This window comes from Hydra vulgaris, chromosome 03, assembly GCF_038396675.1.
Source record: "Hydra vulgaris chromosome 03, alternate assembly HydraT2T_AEP".
Classification (NCBI taxonomy): domain Eukaryota; kingdom Metazoa; phylum Cnidaria; class Hydrozoa; order Anthoathecata; family Hydridae; genus Hydra; species Hydra vulgaris.
The window spans coordinates 66,098,414-66,125,000 of record NC_088922.1 but is presented as its reverse complement, the minus strand read 5'-3'; the positions used below and the strand labels follow the sequence as shown (position 1 = coordinate 66,125,000).

The window sequence follows — 26,587 nt, the reverse complement described above, 5'->3', positions numbered from 1 at the left end:
TTATATATGCACATATATAAAAAATATAACATGAACTTTGAATAAAAAAAAACAAAACTTTTGGATATATAAATGTTTATGTAGCCCTGGTCACAAACCCAGCCCCTGTCCCAACCCCGACTATATTTTATCAAACCAGGCCCGGGCCCTAGTCAAATATCAACCCCAGTCATTTACTAGTATGTATGTATGTATGCATGTATGTATGTATGTATGTATGTATGTATGTATGTATGTATGTATGTATGTATGTATGTATGTATGTATGTATGTACGTATGTATGTATGTATATATGTATGTATGTATCTATGTATATATGTATATATGAATGTATGTATGTATGTATGTATGTATGTATGTATGTATGTATGTATGTATGTATGTATGTATGTATGTATGTATGTATGTACGTATGTATGTATGTATATATGTATGTATGTATCTATGTATATATGTATATATGAATGTATGTATGTATGTGTGTATGTATGTATGCATGTACATAACAAATCAAAATAAATGAAAAACATATCAAATAAATATATTATACATCACAAATTGAATCCCATTCAACAGCTGTTTCTTGGAATGAACACTGAACCTCATGCAACTGAAGTTTTTCATCTCCACCGCGAAACTCGCAGCCTAAAATTGATTTTCAATAATACTTATTCAAAATTTTATTGCAAATAATAACCATAAAAACAATATGAAAAGACTATACAGAAAAAACAAAAAAAATGCTTCGTCATAAGAAAATAGAGTCTGAATGGAAACTAAATAATAAAAAATATGTTTTCGGAAAACGCTGTATTCTATAAAGGTAGCAAAAACAAGTAACAATTTGTTATCTATCGTTATAGTGTATGTATGTATGCATATATATATATATGGATATATATATATATATGGATATATATATATATATATATATATATATATATATGGATATATATATATATATATATATATATATATATATATATATATATATATATATATATATATATATATATATATATATATATATATATATATATATATATATGTATATATATATATATGTAAATCTGTGGCCATTAATGCAAATATATGATATTTTGAAAAAGAGCTTGAAAACTAGATTTGTTGCCATAAATCGGGTAATAAAAAAAAATAAATTATTTTTCATAAAAATAAAACTAAAACTAAAAAAAAAACTACAGCAAACATAGTTTAACAAAATAAAAGATCTAACGAAATATAGCAAAACTGCATACTTATCTCAAAATGAACAATTATGCACTTATCATAATTTGACGAAAGGCCACAGATATATATGTATAAATATACACATACATAAGTACATAGATACATAGATATATACATACATACATTAATTGATTGACAATTATTGACTTGACAATGGCTTATATTTAATCAGTCAAACCATAAATAATTAAAGACTCTATATTGTCTATGTTAAATCAATAATTCAAGAAAGAAGGAAAGCAAAAATGTGTTTCAATCAAAACTTTGTTTTTTTGTTTATTTATCTTAACATTCAAGAACTTTTTTTAGACAATGTCGTCATAACAAATAAAGCTGTGTAAAAAGTTGGAAAATAGAGCATGGTAGAAGTAGAATAAAGTGTTGAAGTAAGCTGAACTATTAGCTATGAACTTTTCATCAAACTCATCTCTGGATTCTACTAATCACATTCTACTTAATATAGCCTACAAACAGATTGCTTGACATTCACATCACTTTACTAGCTTCTGTATCTAAAATGATTTTCTGCTTAGACTCTTCTACAGCTTGTGGTTCCGACAACATACCTGTTACAGTCTTTCAGAAATATTTGCTGGAGCTGTCATCTATACTTTCAAAATAATTTAACAAGTGCTTATCAGAGTCTTGTTTTCCAGCCTGCTGGAAAGCAGCATCTGTTATCACTTATTTCAAAAATTCTGGAGAGCAATCTGACTCAACTAACTACCGTCCCATTAGTCTTCTTACTATCATAAGCAAGGTTTTTGAGTCTTTAATTAACAAATGCTTAATCTCTTATCTTAAATCTAATAACTTATTTTCTGATCATCAATATGGATTTTGATCTTCTCTTTCTGTTGCTGATTTGTTAATGGTAATAACTACAGTCCCAGGCCGCAATATTGTGATCACCTCATTTTTTCCACATATTTTGTTTTCAAAGTTATTTTAAAGTAATTTCAAGGTGAGCATATTATTATTACTAACTTATTATACAATACTGACATCTATCAAATAAAATAGAAAAGAAAATTTCTTTATAATCATGACCAATGTGAAGTTAGGTGTGTTTTAAGTCAGCAATGTGAATTTTTGTCAATTTTAAAATAATCGTGGTTGATTTGTCACATACATTTGTTTACATTTTAACAGTTTTTTTTTAGTGAAAAGTGTTTTATTATTTTTAATACATTTTATAAAGTTATTATAAATAGCAAGAATTAATATATATAGTACCATTTTATTAATATTTTTAGTGTAATAGGTTGTAATTGAAAACTTCAATAAAAAAAAAAACATGGGTACCGGTAAGGACATAAGTCCAAGCAAAATTCCAGAAATAAAAGCACATTTACAACATTCAGAGCATTCACAACGGAAAATTGCTAAAATGTGTAAAGTTTCGCAACCATTAGTCAATAAAAGCAAACATAAAATGGAAAACAACATCACTCTTTCTCCAAAAAGTAAACGATGGAGTGGGTCAAAATGTAAAACCACTCCCAGGACAGACAGAATTATAAGAGATATTTGTCTAGAAAATAGAAAAAAATCATCCCACTTGCTGTCAAAACTTATTCAAGAGTCTGGAATACAAGTTTCGGAGCGCACAGTGAGGAGACGGTGGGCTGAAGTTGGTTTAAGATGGACTTGTACAAACTGTTAAACATCCAACTAAAGTTATGGTGTGGTCAGTTATCAGTGGTAAAGGCAATGGAAGACTTTATATTGTCAATGGGGTGACGAACCAAATACAATATCAAGAGGTTATGGAGAGCTAACTTATCCCCCAAATACAAGAATGGTTTCCAAACAACAATACATTTACGTTTATGCATGATAGTGCTCCATGTCATAAAGCTTAAAATGATCACAAACTTCCTTAAAACAAAAAATATCCCTGTTTTATATTGACCAGGGAACTCTCAAGTCTGATTGAGAATTTGTGGAACATTCTCAAGAAGGAAATTTCTTCCGAGGTTTCAACAAACAAAAGGGACTTGATTGAAAAATTACTTTATCATTGGCACCACAATGAAAAAATTAAGACAGCAGCAATAAACTGTATTAAAAGTATGCCAGACCAAATAGCTAAAGTCATTTCGTTAAAAGGAGGAATAACAAAATATTATTATTTTTTTATGACTTGCAATCAAAAAGAGTAATTGTTTGTTAAAATGTGTGTATATTGATTTTGAAATATTATTTTATTATTAAGGAAACATGTTTTATCAATAAAATATAATTAATATTGCAATTGTACTTTTGGTATACTTTTTACAAACCCTTAAAGTTAAAAATACACAAAAATTGTAGGTGATCACAATTTTGTGGTCAGGGACTGTAATAGATTTTATCCTACATTAGATAGATGTAGAGAGGTTAAGGCGATTGTTCATGACATTTCTAAAGCTTTTGATATAGTTTGACATGCTGGTCTTCTCCATAAACTCTCTTCTTATGGTGTATCTGGTAACATTGTTAATTAAATCCTTCCTTACCTACTAATTAGTAGTATAAAAATTGTCCTCAATGGACAACACTCTTCTTCCTGTAACTTCAGAGGTTCCTAAAGATTCTATCATTGGCCCTATACTGTTTTTAATTCGTTAACAATCTCCCTGAAATTCTCACAGCTAAGGTGGCATTGTTTGTTGATAATATTACCATTTATTCTTGTCTTGATAAGAAACCAATACTCTCTGATTGCTTGGAGGGGGCATTTGAGCTTGAAAAAGATCTCACTTCTGCTGCAGCATTTGGCTGGTGAACTTTAACTTAAATAAAAGTCAATTTTTTTTCAGCTAATCGTTATTGCAATAATCTAGATCTTCCTATATTTATGAGCGGTAATGCAAAGAGTCGTCTACCCTTTGTCTTCTAGGATTATCTCTTCCGATCTTTCTTGGAAACCATATATCAATTCAATTGTAAAATTAGCATCTGCTAAGGTTGCATCTCTTTATTGTGCTTGCCACTTTCTAACTCAGGATTCTATTCTTTATTTCTATAAATCTCAATTCCGTCCTTGTATGGAATACTGTTGCCATATCTGGGGCGGATCTTCCAATGATGCGCTTTCTCTTTTAGACAAGGTGTAGAAACGCATTATAAACATAATTGGACCTGCTCTTGCAGCCAACCTCCAACTATTATAACATTGCTGTAATGTTGCTTTTTTCTCTCTTTTCTATAAATACTACTAATGGGTGCTGCTCTAAAGTGTTAGCACCTCTTGTGCCATCTACTAAAATTTATTTTCATACTTTTAACTAAAATTTAGTTTCATACTTTTACTGTGACTGTTCTTAAGTACTCCAAAAATTCTTATTCTTCTAGTTTACTTCCTCAAACATCTTTGGAGTTTGTTCCATTTATTTTGTTTTCCTGATTCATAAAATTTGTAATCTTTAAAGTCAGCTGTCAACCGTTGCTCTATAAACTTTCTTTTTTTCTCTTCCAGTAACTTCCAACTCTAGTAGTGGTTGCTTGCAGCTTTGTTGGTAGCAAAGATGTTGAAAAAAAAAATGTTGCAAACAAAAAAAGGTATTAAAATTTTCACTTTTATATTTTTAATTAAAAACTTTTTAAAAATAAAATTTAACCTATTGAGACTATTTATTCTAAAAACTAAAGAAATTTTATAAAGAACTTTTTAATAGGCTATAATATTTAAGTTACTGTGTAAAATACAACTTACTCAAAGCAAAAATAATAGATATTTATTAATTTAAATAAAACATTGTTTTATAAACAGTTTAAAAATTTGTTCGTTTAAATTTGAATATCATAACACAAAAACAACTTTAAAAGTATCCAACTCATTTAATTAAGTTTCAATTACAAAAGTATTTTAATAAAATTACTCCCTCTCCCTTGGAGCTGTATTAATGTGATTTTAAAACTTTTAAAAAAATCACAAAAAAAAAAAAAAATTGTTTTGAATAAACTTTTTATGTGTCTGATATGCTGTCTGATGCCAAGTTGTGTTGCTGATGCTAAGCAGTGCTGTCTGATGCTAAGCTCTTTTGTTCTTGGCTTACTAAATCCTGTATCATATCTCAGAAGTTAGGCTCTAGAGACATTTGGAAAACCTTTAACTGCGTCATTAATAAGGGTAGGTCTAACATTCCATCTCTCATTCATCCGACTGATCTTATTACCTCTCCCAAGGATAATGCAAATCTGTTTGCAAAGAACTTTTCTTCTAATTCGAAATCTTACGGCCATTCTAATCCCTTTATTTGAATTAAACAAATTAACCCATTGTTAGACAAGAGATGTGCCAGAACCAGTTTATGCCGAGTCCAGGATTCTGGGTACCTGGAAAATCTTCAAACGATTGTTTACATGAATACAAATTATTATGTAAGAAATCTAACATGATTATTTAAAAAGTTATTTACTTTAAGCTATTGAAAACATTTGGTTATCATAAATATAAACTGATTTAAAAGCAAAAAAAAACACAACTCAATTACATCAAAGTATCAAACTCATTCATTAAAAGTTCAATTACTAGAAATTCTTTTGTGAAAATATTTTTCTCACACAATAAAAAGAACCAATTCAAATATTTTTTTTCATTTTTTACTTTCATATTCTCTAATTATTTCATTTTGCAGTACTAGATGTATATTCGTATAAATCAGTTTCTTTTTATGCAATATACTCTGATTATTGCAAAAAATATATTAAATTTTTTTTTTTTAAGTGAGACACGTCCATATTGAGTAAATAGGACTTTGTGGTTATCAACTCTATAAAATTCTTAGACTTATTTCAAGAAGATTATTGGTTGAAGTTTAAACTAAAAGCAATCTTTTTAATAATTTTAGACACAATTTACAGTACCACGAAAACAAATAATTAAAGCACTTAAGGTTTATGTTTATTAAAAGTTTCTTTCAAGATACTTAGTGCTGGGTACTGCAAAAAAATGACTGATTCCGGGTACCCGGGAAAACAGCTGAATTACCAGGTCCTTGGGTCCAAACCTGGTGACTGACACATAACTATGTTTAAATCACTCCAGCTTCTGTTGATAAAGTTTCTCTCAATTAAACTTAGTCAGACAACACTTCTGTCATAGTCTTACAAAATTGTTCTCCAAAACTGTATTTAATTCTCTCTAAACTATTTAATAATTGCTTGACTGAGTCTTCCTGTCTGCAAGAAAATGACATCTGTGGTTCCAATTTTCAAAAACTCTGAAGAACAATCTAACCCCTTCAGTTATCTTCTGATCAGTCTTCTTTCTGTTATTAGCAAGGTGTTTGAATCTCTGCTCAACAAAATTCTAACATTCTATCTTAAGTTAATTAAATTACTATCAGACAATTAATACAATTTTCAATCCTCTCGCTCTACAGGTGACTTACTAACTGCTGTGACTGAAAGATTTTATCATGCATTAGTTAGAGGTGGAGAGGCTAGGGCTATTGTTCTTGACATATCTAAACCTTTTGACAAAGTTTGGCATTCTAGTCTTCTACATAAGCTTGCTTCATATGATATCTCAAGGAAAGTTTTTGAGAATATCAAATTGTTTCTTTCTAACTGATTTAACAAAGTCATCCTCAAAGGCCAACACTCTTCTTATTTTCCACTAACTTCTGGGGCACCTCAAGGTTCAATCCTTGGTCCTGTTTTGTTTCTTATCTACATTTCTGACAAGCTTGCATTTAAAGCAGCCCTTTAGCTGATGACTCAACTTTATACTTTATATTTGTTTCGGCAAAAAGTATTCTCTTTTTGATCGCATAGAACAGGCAACGATATTGATTCTGATCTCACTTCTTAAACAGATTGGGGCTTGCAGTGGCTTTTAAATTTTAACTCAAACAAAATTCAATTACTTATTGCAAACAACTATTGCAATACTGTCAACATTTCTATATTGATTAATGGCAACCTGCTCACTGAGTACTCTTCTTTACGCTGTCTTGGTTTATGGTTCAATATTGACCTATCATGGAAACCATACTTTACAATTGATTGCTAAATTAACATCTGATAAGGTTGCTTCTCTTTATTGTGCATGCTATTTTCTAACCTCTGACTCCATTCTCTACCTCTACAAATCTCTTTGCGCATTGTATGGAATACTGTTGTCATATTTGGACTGGTTCCTCTAATGATGCTCTTTCTCTTCTTAGACAAGGTCCAAAAATATATTATAAACATAGTAGGACCAGTTCTATCTGCCAAGTTTGAGCCTCTCTCTTACCATTGAAAGTTACATCACTTACTCTTTTTTACAACTACTGTCATGAATGCTACTCAAAAGAGCTATCATTTCTAGCTCCATCAAATAAAACTCATTCTTGATTGGCTCATCATTCATCAAAGTCTCATTCTTTTACTGTATCTGTCCCTGCATGGTCTAAAAACTTTTACTTGTCTAGTTTATTTCTCCGCACTTCAACCCTTTGGAACTCTCTCCCATCTTCATTTTTTCCTGACTCATACAACCAACAACTTTTTAAGTCTTCTGTAAACCACTTCCTTGGTCTATAAATCTCTCTCTATATATACATATATATAAAGATTTATAGATTATAGATTTATATATTATATACATATATACATATGTATATATGTATATATGTGTGAATATATATATATATATATATATATATATATATATATATATATATATATATATACATACATAATTTGAGATTAAAGTGACTTAATTTTGACATAGTGATTCGGAAGCACTAATAAACAAATCATTGTTTAGGTCGAGTAAGCAATTTTGAAAAGTTCGGTTTTTAGTCTCTTTTAAATGTTTCTAATGATGTTGAATTAAGCAATTTTTTACTTAAATTGTTCTAAGTTTGTGGTGCAGATGTATAGAAAGGTTTTGTACCAAGTGATGTTCTTGCTCGACAATGTACAGGTTGGCAACTGTCTGGCGATCTTGTGTTGGGAAGCTGGGAGGTTTGAATTTTTAAGAGATCAAAAAGATATGCAGGAGACTTGGTTGATATAGTTTATAAATTATGACAGACATAATGTAGTTTATTCTTTGACATATTGGTAACCAATGGAGCAATTGAAGCAAATTTTCAGATTGTGAACGGAAAGGAGAGTGACAAACGACATGAGCTAACTTATTTTAAATATGTCGAAGAGAGTTTTTTGAGAAATTCCACATAGAAGACTGTTACAGTATTTAAGATGAGAGTTTACAATTCCACAGGCAATTATTTTTGCAGCACGTTTGGTAAGAAATGGACGAATATAATGGAGTGTGCAAATATGGTAGTTGCAGGATTTTACAATATTCTTTATATGCTGTTCCATAGAGAGTTATGAATCTAAGGTAATACCAAGAATTTTTACCAAATTTGAAGCAACAAGAGTTGCACCTGAAAATAAAAATTGGGATTCCTCTTTAAATTTAAATGTTTGATTACTGGTTCCAAATAAGACAGCTCCTGTTAATAAGAATAATATTTTTTTTTTGGATTAAGCAGAAGTTTATTTTCAAGAAACCATTTAGTGACTGCATTTGCACATTGAGCTATATATATATATATATATTATATATATATATATATATATATATATATATATATATATATATATATATATATATATATATATATATATATATCAGACTATAAGATAGTCGATGTAGCAACACTCCGTGCATGATTTACAGAAAAATAAATAAAAATAAAAACATTTTATTAAAAAAATAAAAACATTGTTTATATTATTAAAAACATTCAGAATGTTTTTAAAAACATTCTGATCAATTAAATTTGCGTTTTTGCGGATTTAAATTAATGGTTTTAACGGTCAATTAAATTAATGGTTTTAACTTTCTGACAACACAAAAATGATGGATTAAAGTCAAAAGTAATTAAAAGTGACATATTTGTTAACAAAAGAATTATTTTTTACCTCCCGTACTCCCAAATGCAATAATTTATAGAACTATATATGTGTATATATATATCAGGCCTTGTTACAAGATTTCGCTGTGTAGCGAAAACGCGTAACGCATTTTTAAGTAACTCAACTCAGCAAATATATTTTGCATCGTTAGAAGTTATATTGCGTCATTAGCGTCTTTACAAGTACCGCATTGTAAATAAAGTTATTTTATTAACGCGTTAAAAATCATACAAAAAGTTTTTTTTTTCTCACTATAACAAAAGTTACAAATAAAATCTGTTCTTATTAAAAAAATCATTTTTATTATTTTTTTCAAATATAAACTAAATTTTATTTTGAAAAAAATATTTTTTTCATGAAACGTAAAATATTTGTTTATTTTCTTATGATTTTACATTAGGTTTTTGGTTATTTTATCAATTGTTAATAAATTTTTTCTTATTTGTGAACTCTTTTTAATAATGTTTTTAAACAATAGAGTTTTTTTTTGTTATTTATCAGTTACCGATAACATATTCGTGATCATAATTTATTTTCATAAATTAAATGAACGTCATTAAAACTTTACGTTATTGAATTAACAATAAACAAAATATGTTATTAATAAAATTTTTACATCAAAATAAATCGTGCATTTTTTAAACTATTATGACTAAAAATAATTTTTATATTTAAAAAGAATTTATATATTTAATTCCTTAGGATAAAACTTAAACAGTTTATTTTTTTTAACTAATTTTTAATAAAAAAAAAAATAATGAAACAAACTGTTTCTTTAACAAATAAATCTATTAGTTTACAATTGCGGTTAAATGCTTTTACTTACGACTTTATTTTTTTCTGAATAAACGCCGCGTTAACGATAATCAAAAGATAATTTAAATATTCTAAAAGATATAAGTTTTTGCGTAGCGTAAAACTGCTGAACGCGTAGGCAAATCGCCTTTTTGCAAGCAAAATGCGAGCTGCGTAACGCTTATAAACACGGCCAGATATATATATATATATATATATATATATAGATATATATATATATATATAGATCTATAGTTTGTTGTCTTTGGGAGGAGCGGAAGGAAAAAAGTGATTCTTACGCCAACACAAAAAAATGAGTCGCCTCCTCGACTGTAGTGGCCCCCCTCGGGCCTTGGGGAGGTGAATAATCTAAAAAAAAAAAAAAAAAAAAAAAAAAAAAAAACATGCGTCACTTTTAATTACTTTTGACTTTCGTCCAACATTTGCATGTTGGACGAAAGTAAAAACCATTAATTTAATTACAAATAAATCGTTTTTAAAAAAAACCACAAAAACGCAAATTTAATTGACCAGAATGTTTTAAAAACATTCTGAATGTTTTTAACAATATAAACAATGTTTTTATTTTAATTTTTTTTAATAAAATGTTTTTCTTTTTATTTTTTTTTACTGTAAATCATGCGCAGAGTGTTGCTACATCGACTATCTTATAGCCTGACTCGCAAGGGAGTGCTGCTACATCAACTGACAAATAGCCTGACCCGCAAGGGAGTGCTGCAACATCTACTATCTTTTAGCCTGACCCGCAAGGGAGTGTTGCTACATCGACTGAGGGTTTGGTTGGGGCAGGCAGTCTATCAATTAATAAAAAAATATAATTGCGGTCTTGCATTTTAATTTTTACTTTTTGTCAAGAAAAAATATGGAAAAAACTTTCGGACAACATCTACGGGTTGTATATATATATGCAACCCTCGGAATTAGGGTCGGCATTCGGCAATGCCGACCTAACTGCCGACCTTAAAGTGTTTGTGGTGGGCAAAAAATTGCCGACCACGTTTCTATGTTTTATGGTCAGACCTTTTTGTCAAATAATTTTGCTGACCTGATGCCGACCACAAAAAGATTTAGGTCGGTAAATAATTGCCGACCTCATTTTTCCTAATTCCGAGGGTTGTATATGTATATATTTATCTAAAATTTCTGCTGTAATTGAGGGATAAAAATCATTAATATCAATTTTAATATTGTATAAATGTGCATTCATTCAGCGGATTTAAAAATGTTGAGCTAAAATTTGAAACAAAAATTGCAAAAAAGCGAAATAGAAATAGAAATATAATTTGGTTCAACCATCCATACAGCAAAAATGTTTCAACAAACATTGGAAAAGCGCTTTTAAAATTAGTTGACAAACATTTCCCTCCCTCTAAAAAATTGCACAAAATTTTTATCAGAAACACTATTAAAGTAAGCTATAGCTGTACAAAAAATATTGAAAGAATTATAAAAGTCCATAATTTTGCATTGATTAATAAAAAAAAATTTCTCAAAGAAAAAATTACTGAAAATTGTAACTGCAAGCAAAAACTTGACTGCCCTATAAATGGCAAATGCTTATCAAAAAATATTATTTACAAATGCATTGTTTCCTTGCAGAACAACCCTGATAAACAATAAAATGGCTTAACTGAGGGCAAATGGAAAAAACGTTATGCCAAACACAAACAATCTTTTAAACATAAAAAATACTCAAAAGAGACTATGCTGTCTAAATATATTTGGCAACTAAAAGAAAAAAATATTAATTTTAAATTAAACTGGTCTATCCTAAAAACTGCGCCTGCCTATAATAACACTTCCAAAAAATGTTTACTATGTTTACAAGAAAAATTTGGAATTATTACTCATTTAGATCAAGAAAATTTACTGAATAAAAAATCAGAATTATTTTCTAAATGCAGACATGAAAACAAGTTCCTTTTAAAAAATTATAAAAAACAAATGATCAGTCCAAAGTTATCCTAATTCTAAAGAATTCTTTTCATGATTTTTTAATTATCTAATGTAGTTGATTCCTGGTTGCAAAATACTACAGTTATTACATAATTATTTATAACAATTCCCAACTTCCTGTGAAATAATTTTTCTATAACTTGAAATTTTTTTAATGTTTATTTAAAAACATAAAAATAATTTCCTAATGAACCTACTGATCTAATTTCACATTCTTCCTAATGAACCTACTGATGGTGAAACACAGTGTTGAAGAAAACAAAAATTAGATAAGTATTTTTACTAACTTATATTTATATATATACATATACATACATACATATATATATATATATATATATATATATATATATATATATATATATATATATATATATATATATATATATATACATATATATATATATATATATATATATATATATATATATATATATATATATATATATATATATAAAACTCCAGAGGACTGCAAGTTTCTAGTTTTAATTAATCTATGCAAAGTGAAAGTTTCACAATAATCCAAGATTACATCATATGATGATGCAATCAAAATACTTGATAACAAATACCAAAAAATATTAACAGCTATTGTGATGCACTACAAACTTCCCTCATTTAAGGAACTATAAGAAAAATTAATTGAAAGCTTTGTGAGCAACCTGAACAATTTACCAAAAAATGTCTAACATAACCCCTATCAGCAGATCAACATAGCAATTGACAAATAAATGACACAAGATATTTGGAAACATCATTAAAAAAAAAACTTTTTATATGTCCATAGAAGTTGTACTGGTGCAGCAGTATATGAATCCCATGGACATTCTGAGGATTTTTTTTTTTATACGGGTACTGTATTAAATCACAATTTACGCTAAATTTATGACAAGGAGCATGTTACGTTAACTTTTATTCTATATTTTATAGAATTCCCTTTAATTTCCATAATACAAAAAACTTATGCAAAAATTATATTTATAATTAAGTACGGTAGTTTGGGTGCAAGTTTGGGAGCAAATTTGCGTGCCCATACCGGTATACTGATTTCAAAATCAAACTGGATACATTAATGTTAGAATTCACTTTCTATTTGAAAACAACTTCTTAAACCTAAAGAAGACAATCTAGAGGCATTTTATAAAACAGAACTTTCATTGGACTTGACCATTAAAGATAGAGTTAAATTGACAACAACCAGGACAGCTAACACCATCCTATTAACTTTTGCAGCTACTTATTCCTAAACCAAATCTCATTGTTTTCGGTGTGGCAATGATTCAAATCTATAATTCTTAATATTTTAAACTTCCTGTCTGACAAAAAAAGGCATAAAATATACCACATACCACATTAATACCTGGAATTGATATTACCAAAATTAAACAGGTTACTACAACATCATGACAGGTTTAATAATTTCTTCATAACAGACGAAAGAAAGTGTTGAAACTAGAAAGTCCTCAAATCAATGTATCATCAGATGAAAATATGAACTGAAAATTACAAGCTAACCATATTTGAAGCTAATGGAAGATATAAGAGCTCAAAGGCTCAGTTGGTACATCTTTTGGTTGCACAAATGATGTACCAACTTTTTAGCGGGATTCTATGGGATATGGATGAAACTCAGAAAAAAAAGTTTCTTAATGTTTCTTTTTTTGTTAACAAAATAGTTTTTTGTTAAAATGATATAAACTTTAATGTAAATATTTGCATAATATGTTTTCATGTAAGTAGATTTAATACTTTTTTCAAAAAAAAATTGATTTAATTTCTAGTTATTTGACAAAAGAATTGACTTCCACATTAGACACAGCCAGTGAATTAAAGTTGCATTTTTGGAAATAATACTTAATTATTAAACTATATGTAGAGCAGATTATTGTATAAAAAATAAATTATATTTCTAAAATATTGTAATATAAATGTTAATTTCATTTATAGTTTCAAAAATACTGTGTAGAAATTTACAATACTTATAAAGGTGCTACATTTTCTTTAGACTGCCTAATGTCTTTTATTTTGTTGTCTACTAATTGAGCAACTACTAAAATGAGTCACCCACACTAACAAAACAAAAAATTGACTCAACATTGCAAAAACATCATAATTTCTAAACCATTTGGTGTCTTAAATAGTATTTTAAGTTAAAATTTGAGGAAACAAATTTAAAAATACTGAAATTTAGAAACATTTGAAAATATTGACTGCATATGGTCTTATAAATATTGCAGTAAATCACCAGATTTTTGTTTAAATAATTTTTCATGTATTATATTTTTGTCATCAAAATTTCCTTTAAAAAAATTACAAAGTTATAGCATTTAATAATATAAGATACCTTTTGTAGCAAATTTGCAGCGCTTGTATTCACAAACTTTAAGATGATCATTAAAATGCATTTTTCTAAATTTTCCACAATGGTTTGAGCTATTTGGGCAAGGTATCCATGCACTCAAACATGATTCTTCATGTATAGCTCTTTGACCAAGCATTATTTGTTCTTGACAACCATCTTCATCTACTTGAAATTCATCTTCTGAATCTACCCTATATAGTGTATGTCTGCACCAGATTAATAGGTCTTCTAACTGACCATTCACAGCACGGTTTGAAACAATTACATTTGATCCCATTCTGATACCATCTAGCGGACAACTTAAAATTGACGAGTTTTCTACACATTTTCTACAAAATGTATGTCCACAGCAAGTTGAAATTACTGGATCTTTAAAAAGTTTCTCACAGAGAGGACAAAATAATGAACTTGAAGGAGTAATTACAAATTTTGTGGGTAACAAAGCCATTCATAGTTGTCTACAACATTAACTATACAAATATGACATTTAATTTTTTTTTAATTGTCCAATAACAACATATTCACTTAAAAATAGAATTCACTAAATGTTTTAAACTATATAATATATATATATATATATATATATATATATATATATATATATATATATATATATATATATACATATATATATATATATATATATATATATATATATATATATAATATTTAAACTATATATTATATATATATATATATATATATATATATATATATATATATATATATATATATATATATATATATATATATATATATAATATTTAAACTATATATTATATATATATATATATATATATATAAATATATATATATATATATATATATATATATTTATATATATATATATATATATATATATATATATATAATATATATATATGTAAATTATGTTAGTGTATATTACAAATAGAGTGCTCAATGTTCTTAAAGAACAGAAGTTTCACCATTGCTTGATTATCAGGAAGAGTTCTTCCTGATGTACTGATGATGAGTTCTTCCTGACGTCCTGATGTTCCTGTACTCTTCCTGATGATCCAGCAATGGTGAAACTTCAAGTCGAAGATAAAAGTTAGATAAGTGTTTTTTACTAATTATAATATATATATATATATATATATATATATATATATATATATATATATATATATATATATATATATATATATATATATATATATATATATATATATATATATATATATATATATATATATATATAGTACTATTTTTAAAATACACTTTATATAGAAAAATGAAAAAATGACTCTTAAATTATGGCTAGATTTATTTTAAATCTAAAAATAAAATTGATTTCTAATGGGTAAAAAATAATAAATCAATTTTTTCCCTAATGAGTCTTATGCTTCGAAAGAATAATATTGACTTTCATTGCTTTGATTTGAATTGATTAAATTTTTTTTTTTAATCTCGTCAATAATCTTGTCGGGATTATATTTTTGCTCCCGACAATAAACAAATCATGGTTGTTTCGTAAAATCTTCGTAATTTTAGTCACTATTTGGATCAGGCAGTGAGAGAGAAACAGATTATACAACGGTAAGAGTTTAAAAAAGATGTTGGACATCTTTTATAAAGCTAACTTCGTTTAATTTTAGGGCATATATTACGCTATGTAACAGTGTCATATATCCAAAAGTATATACAAATACAAATAGACAGGCCCGTAGTAACCAGGTGGGCAGCAGAAGCGTCTGTCCCCCTCCCTCCCCAATAATTTTTTCATATACGGCCCTGAAATATAAAAGAATTTTAATGCTGTTTTTTATTTTAATTCTTTTTAATTTTTTAATTTTTAAAAAAGTTTAAAAAGAGATTTATTTTAATTTTTTTAAATTTGTTAAAACTTTTAAATTTGTTTTAAAAAAAAAACGAATGAAAGATAAATAAACAAATAAAATAAACACAACAAACGTGATTACTACTAATTAAAAGCTTTAGAAAAAATATGATTTCTTGTCATTTATCAAAAGTTTTTGTTTAAGTCTATTTTTAAATTGTTTAAAAGAAGAAATGGTATTTTGCTCGTTATTCAAAAGCGTATTCCATAGTTTAGGTCCTCTATTTCCAATTAAAAACTTAGTAGCAGGTTAGTAGATTTTAGGTTGAATGTAATTGTTTACTGAAAAATGTGTCGGGTATAGATAATTTATTTTTCTAAAAATTGATTTAAATATAATGGGTGCCGTTTTTTATCAACTTTGAACATAAGAATAAAAATATGAATAAGGTTGAATTGAAATACGTTGAGAATATTAAATCTAATATATAGTACTTTAGTGAGTGAGAAGCGATCTACCATTTCAATTACTATTAAAGGATGCTTTTGTTTGCTAAGAAGTTTATTTACTTTAGTTAGGTTAGTGCTATATCAGGCAACGTTGCATAATTTAGGTAGCAATGAATAAAAGAAAAATAAATATATTTTATAAAGGTTGGGTCTAACAACTGCTAAGCTTTGTATAGTAGCCCAATATTTTTTGAAATTTTATTTTGGATTATATTTATGTGCTTCCTACCCGTCACATTTTTTTATCTAAAACAACACTTAAAAACAACAATGAATTCTTTCTAATGAGACAAGAGTTATTAACAAAGAGATAAGTAAGTTTTAATGGAATGAGTTCTTTTTCACGAAGACGAGGGAAGAGAGTATATTTTGTTTTTTTTATATTTATAGATAATTTATTCGCTCTTTGTTTACTGTTTCAAATAAAATAAATTTCTTTATCTGAATAAAATAAATTAGTATCGTCTGCAATTAGGATTGAGTTTACGTTCTTTGAAAATTTACTCAAGTCATTTATATTAATGAAAAGTAAGAGAGGCCCAAGAATTGATCCTTGCAGAACGCCGCAGGTAATTGACGCTAAATCCGCTTTTCCATCATTGAATGAGATGTACTGTTTCCTGTTTGTTAAATAACTTCTAAACCAAAGTAAGTTAGAATTTTTAATACCATAATTTTTAAGTTTATATAAAAGAATAATATGATCTACAATATCAAAAACTTTACTTTAACAAAAATGCCTTACGTAAATTTTTTTTATCAAAGGCTTTAAATATTTCATTTACTAGATGAATGATTGCATGATCGGTTGAATGACCAGATTTAAACCCAAATTGTTTATTGTAAAGAATATTTTGGTATTTATAAAAGAAAAAAGTCTGTTATACATTATACGCTCCAAAATCTTGGAAAAACAATTGAGAACTGAAATTGGTTTGTAATTTAAAACATCAGTAGAATCACCTGTTTTAAAAATTGGTGTAGTCTTTGCAATTTTTAGGGTGTCAGGAAAAAACCCAAGTTTTATAGATAAACTAAAAATATGTAAAAGTGGTACTGTTAAATGATTTATTGCATTAGTAATGACATTAGAACTAACATCATCGACAACTAAATTTTGATAAAGTTTTAATAAAGAGACAGAATTTAATAATTATCTTCTGTAAGTTCATGATTTTGCATAACAGTTTTATCAGATGTAACGTATGAAAGTTCTTCTGAGATGTTAAGTTTGATCCTACATTAACAAAAAAGTTATTAAGTGCTTCTGCAACTAATGATTTATTTACAATTTTATCATTATTAATTTTAAGATCTTTTGGGTGAGTATTTTTGTCTAGATTTCTTTTCTTATTACCTCTTTATTAATATTCCATGTTTTTGTTTTATTTTCGAAGATTTAAGAATTCCTATTGTTATCTATATGTTTAAAAGCCTTTTTTCATTTGACTAATGTTGTAGTTTTAGGAAATGCTTCATTATAATATTTTAGAAATTCAGTTAAAAAGATATCATAGGCTTTATTAGCATTTTGGTATTTTAAATTTTTGTTCCAAGGCAGTTTACATTACAGTGTTTCATGCATGAGAGAAAAAACATGTTAATTTAACATGTTAAATAATGATAATTCATTATGTTGGAAATAAGGAAATATGTTGTGTTTTATTTGCTTTGAAATGCGACTTAAGGAAGAACGTCTCCAAAGTTTCACCGTCCAAATGGTTACGAATTTTTGTATTGAACATCTAAGAGGAAGAAAATGCCTGGTCAGCCTTAACACTTGTAAGTTTCAAGGTCATTAGAAATGAATAAGTTCTTTCTAAATAATTGTCTCGTGTACCACCATTTTCAAGTGGTGTCATTTCTGTCTTATGTCTAACTGGTCGCATCGGTGATCGTTCTTCTTTAATAACAAGATCAAGTTCCTTTTTCAATATATAAAGGATTATTTACAGACTGGTATTGCAAAAGTCTACTCATATCAGTTGGGCGTTTATGCATAAGAACCATTAAAGCTGCAAACATTTCTTTGCTTGTTTTATTGTCAGCATCTTTTAACTTTGTCAATCAAACCTTTTCGACAACATTTTTTTATGCAACTGAAAGTACAATTATTTTCTGCAATTTTTCACAAATTGCTGTTGTTTTTTATATATTTTAATTACGCTTTGTTTTGTTCAATCTTATAGGTCCCGGGATTGAGATCAGACGATCCAGGGATTTTAGGATCATAAAAAAGGCCGGGAATCCAGGAATGCAATCGGTTGTACATATCTCCAGGGGGATGATGGAATGGTATCAAATTTAAAGATCTATAATTATTACTTGAGTATTTTTTATTCAGGAATAATTTTTATGCTTACTTTACAGTATAGTTAAAACCAAACAAGTTTTAAAACAGGTTATCAACACGTAGAAATGATTTTCAATCAAAGATATTTCAAAAATATTTAATAACTATCGCATAGTGGAGTGTACGCCCGCCGACTGACTTAAAAAAGGGTAGGTTTAGTGGAGATTTAAAAGATTCATATAGCGCGGTTTCTAGGGCAAAAAATAAAAATGGTAGCGATATAAATAACAACAAATTTTTGAGAAGACTGTTTTTTAATGTAAATGTTTTTTTTTAAATATCAAGTGTCAAACCTATTTTTTTCAAATTGTGGTTTAAGTTTTAAGTTCTTAATCATGTCAGAAAATATTGATTTAAAAATTTTTTTTTTTTAATCTAAATAGTTTTGTTTATGTCAAATCTACTTAACTAAAAGTGTTTATTTACATTTAAAGTTATATCATGGCAAAAAATATTAAATCTTTAAATAAATTGCAATGTTTGCTTTGGATCAATGAATCTGGGCAATCAATATTAGGAACATTGGAAGAATTGCGTCAATGAATTCAGAAATTTCCTCTATCCAAATGTATTTGAACAGATGAGAGACACAACAAAGCAAAAGTATAAGTTTGAGTGCAACCCGTTGTATGTACCTCCAGTAACATCAAAATGATCTTTGCACGATACCTTGCAACCCCTTGTAAACCTTTCTTCATATAAAAACAGGGAAATTTTGACCAACAAGAAAAAGTTGTAAGAATGCTACAGAGCAGAAATATTGTTTTAGTGAAAGGATATCAATGTAGTATATGTTCAAACAATGGTTAAAAAATCGTAAAGTACTAATATACGGCTTGCTGCTGCTGTTGTTGCTGTTTAAAAGTATAACTCCTAAACAAAGATTGTGGTCGTCCAATAGCCGATTGGAAGTGTAAAATATAATATAAGTATGATGAAGAGATAGAATATAAAAGCACAATCCACTAAAGCCTATTGAATAGGCTCTTGTGGATTGTGCTTTCATATACTATCTCTTCATCATGTTTACGTTGTATTTTACATTTTCACATTTTTTCTATTACTCCTACTAAATTACCTTAATAAGCTGTACAAGTTTGACCATGATTCATTTCATCTGTTTGGAAAAGACTTTTGTATTTATCTTAAATAACTTCTGCAATAAAATCGAATTTGTTTCTTATTTGCCTTTTTAAAACTGTTGTTTTTTAAAACTGTAGTAAATCACAATGCAGACGTCTTAAATTTGTTATTAAACCACAATGCACACGTCTATATCATCATTTCAAAATCTAGAATATACGTAAAGCTACTAATTTAAACTCTTTTTATGAACGAAAGCCCAAAGATAAACTTTTGTTTACTGTGAAAATTTTTGAACAAAGCTACCATTTTTCTTTATCCCCACACATTTATTAATTCAGATCCAGGACTTCTGGTGCGAATATGGCTAATATTAGCCAAATAAGCCCTCAGTCAGTGTATGTATTATAATGCATACATTGAGTGAGGGTTTAACTTGGATAGACAGTTTAAAGAATGAAAATCTCTCTCTCTCTCTCTCTCTCTCTGTATATATATATATATATATATATATATATATATATATATATATATATATATATATATATATATATATATATATATATATATATATATATTTCACCGTTGCTGGATCATCAGGAAAAACTCTTACTGATGATCCAGCAATGGTGAAACTTAAAGTAGAAGATAAAAGTTAGATAAGTGTTTTTCACTAATTTATATATATATATATATAGATATATATATATATATATATATATATATATATATATATAAATTAGTAAAAAACACTTATCTAACTTTTATCTTCTACTTTAAGTTTCACCATTGCTGGATCATCAGTAAGAGTTTTTCCTGATGATCCAGCAACGGTGAAACTTAAAGTAGAAGATAAAAGTTAGATATGTGTTTTTTACTAATTTACTAATTTATTGCTCTGTTCTTTAAGAACATTGAGCACTCTATTTGTAAAATTTTTCAGCGAAAAACAGCAATTAATTTGAGTACAGTAGTCTCTCGCTTAATTGCGCAAACTGAAACAGGCACTGCGGTGCGCAATTAACTAAATTATTAACTATATAAACAAATCTTTATTAAGAAATATATTATGCATGACGGAAAAAGTCATGAATTGTAGGCTGATATGCATTCTGCATCTTTTCTTGTTTAATTTTCATAATTACTGACCGTATGTTTGATGATAGTTGTTCGTAGCTATTCGTTAGTTTATCGTTGTCGTTTTTTAAAATTGTTTTAGCTTTTTGAAATTTTAATTGCTTGCCAATATCGATCAGAGGTAAATGTATAAATTCAATACCTAAGAAGTCTGTACCATCGTCTATCTCATCGTTATTAGCTTCTTCTTTATCAGAATTGTTATCCATAGCAACTGCATTTCTAGCAACTGCATTTCTTCGAGAGACAAACAATCTTCAACATCTTCCTTGATTGCTTCAATATACGTTGGAGAATCTTCACAGTTAATTGATTCGAAACTGCTGATATCTTCCGAACTGATCATATTCCCTATTCCTTCAATTTCGTTCAGCAGCAAGAGCATATTAAAAGATGCGAAGTCAGCCTCCTCAGAGTATAGTTCAGTGTTAACGGAACAAGAAATCTGAAATAATTCTCCCTTGTCGAAGCAAATTTTGAGAGATGTAGGTTGAATTAATTTCCAAGTCAAATCGACATACTTAGCAGCGTTAAGATGTGCGGGCTTCCCGTATTCAACTCCTGCTGCACCTCTTTTGCACAAAAGACTATTTTTTTTTCAGACATTCCTTTGTATTTACATCAAGGCTGTAATATGACAATATGTCTGAGAGATATAGATATTTATATCGCTTCTTGAGAGCCGCAATAATCCCTATATCACATGCTTGCTTCCAACTTGTGCAATTTTGACGGAAGAAAAAAACAACTTTGACAAGATTTCGCTCAAACGCCTCAAAATGTCCAGGTGCATTGTCTAATAATTAAAGAACAGGCAAGCCAGTTTTGCGTTTAATTTCAGGTAAAAGACTTCATTGAACCATTTCCAACATATAGAGACATCCATCCATGCATTTTTCTGATAAAAATACGGTATAGGCCATGTTCTACCGACTATACAAGCAGGTCGTGCAGCTTTTCCAATCATAGAACAGGGTATTTTGTGAGATCCTGTTGCGTTGGAGCAAACAACTAAAGTCACTCTTTCTTTAGATTTTTTTTTACCTCTTGTAGTTACTAAGCTTTCAGTAGGCATTAAAAGAGAATATCTAGGCAGCAAGCAAAAAAAAATCCAGTTTCGTCCATATTATATACATTTTCGGGTCTGTACATTTTAATAACTGAGTAAAGGTCTTCAAAATGCTGAAGAAGAGCAGGATCATCTTCGTTAACTTCAGCTCCTTCTCCAAAGAGATGCATCGATTTTAAGCCTCGACGATGAAAGTTTGCAAGCCATATATAATTTTTGCGCTATTTCTTTTGCTTTCATAATTGCTAACGATGGAGCCACTTCAATCTTTGAACGAGGCAATCCATCAATACAAATATATAGCGCATTTTCTATTGCTTCAAATTTTCCAGACGATAATCGAAACACTTTTTTTCTAGCTTCTTCTGTCATTAGTAAACTTCTTTTTTCTATTTGATCTCGATTATTCCAGAGAAATCAAATTGAATTTTCAGTTACATTTTATTCTCTTGCAATCGCTCGTTTGCTTGGCGCATCACTTTTTTTAAGTTTAGCCATAATTTCAACTCGTTTATCTTCCGATAATCTTATTCCTTTGCCTTTAGCCATAAGAAGTAAGGATAAAAAAGTTGGAATAAGAGAACTGTGATTAGACGGCTAAATTTAAAATTAAGTTATTTTATTAAAATTTTTTCAATGAGACTTGACTGATAAATCGTTAAATCTTATTATTATCTGTTTAAAATAAGATTTATCATTTACTTCGATTCGAATTCAAATTTGAATTATTTATGTATTTACATTCTAATAAAATCGTTATCTCAAAATATTTATGATAAAAACTAGTTTTTAACTTAACACAGGAAAATAATAGTTACGTTTTCTGATCTAATTACACTTTCATCGAAAAACTTAAAAACGTAAAAAATTGAAACACAAATATTTAGGGCGTAAACGCGCAATTAACTGGGATGCGCAACTAATTGGGTGCGCAATTAAGCAAGAGACTATTGTATATTGAATAATTAAGTAAAGTTTTGATCAAATGTTATTGACTTAAGCGACACTTTAACATAATAGTAAAAAAAAAAATTACTTTCAAAATCAGTAGTTTTAAACAATTTTGTGATATTACTTTAATATCAGTTTACAATAAAAAAAAAAAGAAAAAAAGTCATATATTGTTGCCATAGTTATTATTATTTTTTTGAGACGCAATTAAGAGAACTAATCCTTTTCTGTTGCAGAGTAGTTTAGATTCATTCTTTATCGCATCAAAGAAAGAAGAGTTTGTTGAAGCACATTCAACTAGTTTTACTGCTACTATTAAGGATACTAAAAGAACGAATGAACTCAAAACCGCATCAGCGCCACCACCGGAACTCAAAACCGCATCAGCGCCACCACCGGAAATCAGTGTTAGTATTGCTATTCAACATGTCTTTTCTCCGTTTATGTTGTTATTCAACATAAACAGAGAAAAACAGAATAGGAATAATATTCTAATTGTCATAGGTACAGCTGTTTTAGAAAATGAACAGATTTTAGGTAAGTCTCAACCTGACTCTACAACCACTAAAATTAGCCAAACACAGGCCCTTTCAGAGACTGAGTGAGGCCCGGGCCATTTACAAATTTTGAGGCCCTTACCATAAAATAACTGCCATTGCATAATAAATAAAAAAACAGCAAATTAGTCATAATTTTTATTTTAAAAATGCTTTTCTTGTTTTTGCTTTTGCAAATGCACTGACAACTGTTGAAAAATCGAGTTTTCTTGCAATATCACAGTTAATATTCAACATTGCAAGTCCATTCAAGCGTTCTTGTCCCATGATTGAACAGTGATAGTTCTTTACTTGTTTCAACACATTGAAAGACCTTTCTCCTGAAGCCACTGAGACAGGCAAACTGATAAAAATTCGCAAAGCAATTGATATGTTAGGAAAAACACCAGACAGTCCAAGTTCTAATATTTCTTGAAACAATTCTTTTGGTTTGCAATCTGATGTAAAGTTTGTGGAGTAAATTTGTTTCAGAAAGATTATTTCATCAGAAGTATCAGACAGTATTTCCTTGTGGTACTTTTTTTGAAAGTTTGTTGTGGCACTGAGTAGTTCTTCATTGCTCATCTTGTTGAAGTGCCAAAGAAATCCAAAAATGCTACAAATTTGTTGTTGTGACTCAAATCGACGTTTAAGACCTTCTAGAATAGAGCCGATTATTACATAAAATACATTGATTTTATTGTGCTGTTCTGAATCAAATTTTGTTTTCAACTTTCGAGTGGTAAAAAATTCTGGTGAAATGTCAATATTCATTGCAATTAATTTTGACTCACTCAGAACAGCATCCCATTTTTCACGAATCTGTTGAATGCTGTCCATGAGATTTTTAATGTTTTCCATTTCAACATCTAGAGTTGCATTTCTTGCCTCAATTATAAGATTGGTTTGGTGAATCATTGTGAGGAGCTTCATCCATAAAGATGACATTGCACTGCATTCAAATTTTGACAAATACTTTTGAATGGACTGAAGTTCTGACTGAGCTGATACTGTGAGATTGAGAGATTGCAGCTCTTTTAAAGCTGTTCTCAGTGAATTCAAGTGACGGGCAACTGGTTTTACTGCTTCAATCCTTGCTGACCATCGGGTCTTGGAAATACCATGTAGTGAAGCAGATACATGTTGCTTGAGAATTTCCCACCTTTCTGGACTACTGCTGAAGAAATTGTACATTTGCTGCACAATTCCAAAGTAAAGAATTGCTTCTTTGCATGATTCAGCACAGTCAACACCAACAAGGTTTAAAGTGTGATTTCCACAGCTGGCAAACATACAGTTTGGGTTTTCTTCTAGAAAAACTGCTTGCACACCTTTGTATTTTCCAGCCATGTTTGGACCATTGTCGTATGCCTGACCAGTACACAGTTTAAAATCTATGTTCAACAAAGTTAGAACGTGAAGAATCCTTGCTGCAATTTCTTTTCCAGTTTTTTTTTGAGTAATCGTCAAAATAGAGAAACCGTTCTTCAATGAAAAATTTAGATCCATCAATTTTTATATAACGGATAATGAAAGTTGTTTGCTCCTTGTGAGAGCAGTCTGGTGTTGCATCAACAACAATTGAAAAATATTTGGTGTTTTGAATCTCTTCAATAATTTTGGTTTGAACAAAAGATTTTTTTGTTCACAATTGATCCACAGAGTTCAATAAATTCATTTTGAATCCGGGTGGACAGATAATGAACTTGTAAGCGCTTTTGTTCAGTTGAGATTCATGGACCTTTTTTACATGCTCTGATAAAATTGGATCATATTTGCTGAGGAGCTCAATTATTCCGAGAAAGTTTCCATTGTCAGGGTCATAAATGTGTTGACTGGAACCAAATAAAGCAAGCCCACGTTGAGAAAGAAAAAGAATGACGTTCAAAAGGCGCTTAAGAAGTTTTGTCCAATTACTGGTTTCAGTTGACAATTCTGTTATTAGTAAATTATCAATAGAACTTTTTCTGATGGCTGCTCTACTGGCTGATTTCCATTTGACATATAATACAGACATTTCATGTGCTGGTATTCGGTCTTTAAACTTTCTCCAAACCCCGGTGATATTCCAATCTAACTTTTCTAAAAAGGTGGATACCTTAGAATCACTTTTGTTCAAAAGAAAGCAATGTCAGACACAATCAATTTTGATATATTAGAACAATCTGATTCACATTTTTGGTCCAAACTTTCTGAATATGAAATTTCAGAACCAGAGATGCAATTATCATTTGAGATGGCTTGCAAATTTGTTTCCCTTTGCTGACTGTTGCCTTGGTGAATCAATGAATTTTCACAATTTGATTCCAAGCTTTCTAAATCTGTAATTCCAGATTCAGAGACACAAGTTGTATTTGAGATGTCTTGCACATTTGTATTTATCTGAGGATTTTTGTTTTGTTGTAACATTGATTTTTCAGAAGATGTAGTTCCGGATATTTCAATATCTGATTTACCGTGTGTTGGGTTGACTTGATTTTCCAGTGGTCTTAGAAATGATGTTATTGACTTTAGGCTCTTCGTTTCTTCTTCAATTTTTTGTCTTTTTCGCCTTTTGGATGCACCACTTTCAAATTTTCTCTTCATGTATAAATTTAGCAATGACATTAGTTTTAAAAGTTTTCGATCTTGCTGCAAACAACAATTATTAATGACTGAATTAAAATAAATATTAGAACAAACTTAATACAACACAAATAACTTAATTAAAATAATAATTATGTGTATTAATAATCAACTAATTAAGTATATTAAAATATTGTCTCAACATTGATTAAATTTTATGTAATTGCTCATGTTATTACAATTTAATAAAAATATATTAAATTTCCGATAAAATTTAGAGGCCCC

At 28.7% G+C, this 26,587-nt stretch overlaps 3 protein-coding genes across 3 annotated transcripts in view; all 3 read right to left on the bottom strand.

Moving 5' to 3' along the window:
• The window catches only part of LOC100205428 (E3 ubiquitin-protein ligase TRAF7), a 56,462-nt gene extending 41,608 nt beyond the window's left edge, over positions 1-14,854 (bottom strand). Inside the window, exons 1-2 of the mRNA XM_065794013.1 lie at positions 14,280-14,854; positions 552-646 (exon numbers count right to left, since the gene is read on the bottom strand). Of these exons, the coding sequence (XP_065650085.1) occupies positions 552-646; positions 14,280-14,745 (561 nt within the window). The 5' untranslated portion in view covers positions 14,746-14,854. The remainder of the gene's footprint in view (positions 1-551; positions 647-14,279) is intronic.
• A 6,914-nt stretch (positions 14,855-21,768) lies between these two features.
• On the bottom strand, positions 21,769-22,256 carry LOC136078848 (tigger transposable element-derived protein 6-like). The gene is made up of 2 exons (XM_065794663.1): positions 22,052-22,256; positions 21,769-21,977 (listed from the first exon to the last, which is right to left on the bottom strand). The coding sequence occupies exons 1-2, from the start codon at positions 22,254-22,256 to the stop codon at positions 21,769-21,771; spliced, it is 414 nt and encodes a 137-aa protein (XP_065650735.1).
• Positions 22,257-22,691: 435 nt separating this feature from the next.
• LOC136078847 (zinc finger MYM-type protein 1-like) lies at positions 22,692-25,754 on the bottom strand. The gene is made up of 3 exons (XM_065794662.1): positions 25,488-25,754; positions 23,945-25,222; positions 22,692-22,847 (listed from the first exon to the last, which is right to left on the bottom strand). The coding sequence occupies exons 1-3, from the start codon at positions 25,752-25,754 to the stop codon at positions 22,692-22,694; spliced, it is 1,701 nt and encodes a 566-aa protein (XP_065650734.1).
• Between the last annotated feature and the right edge of the window lie 833 nt (positions 25,755-26,587).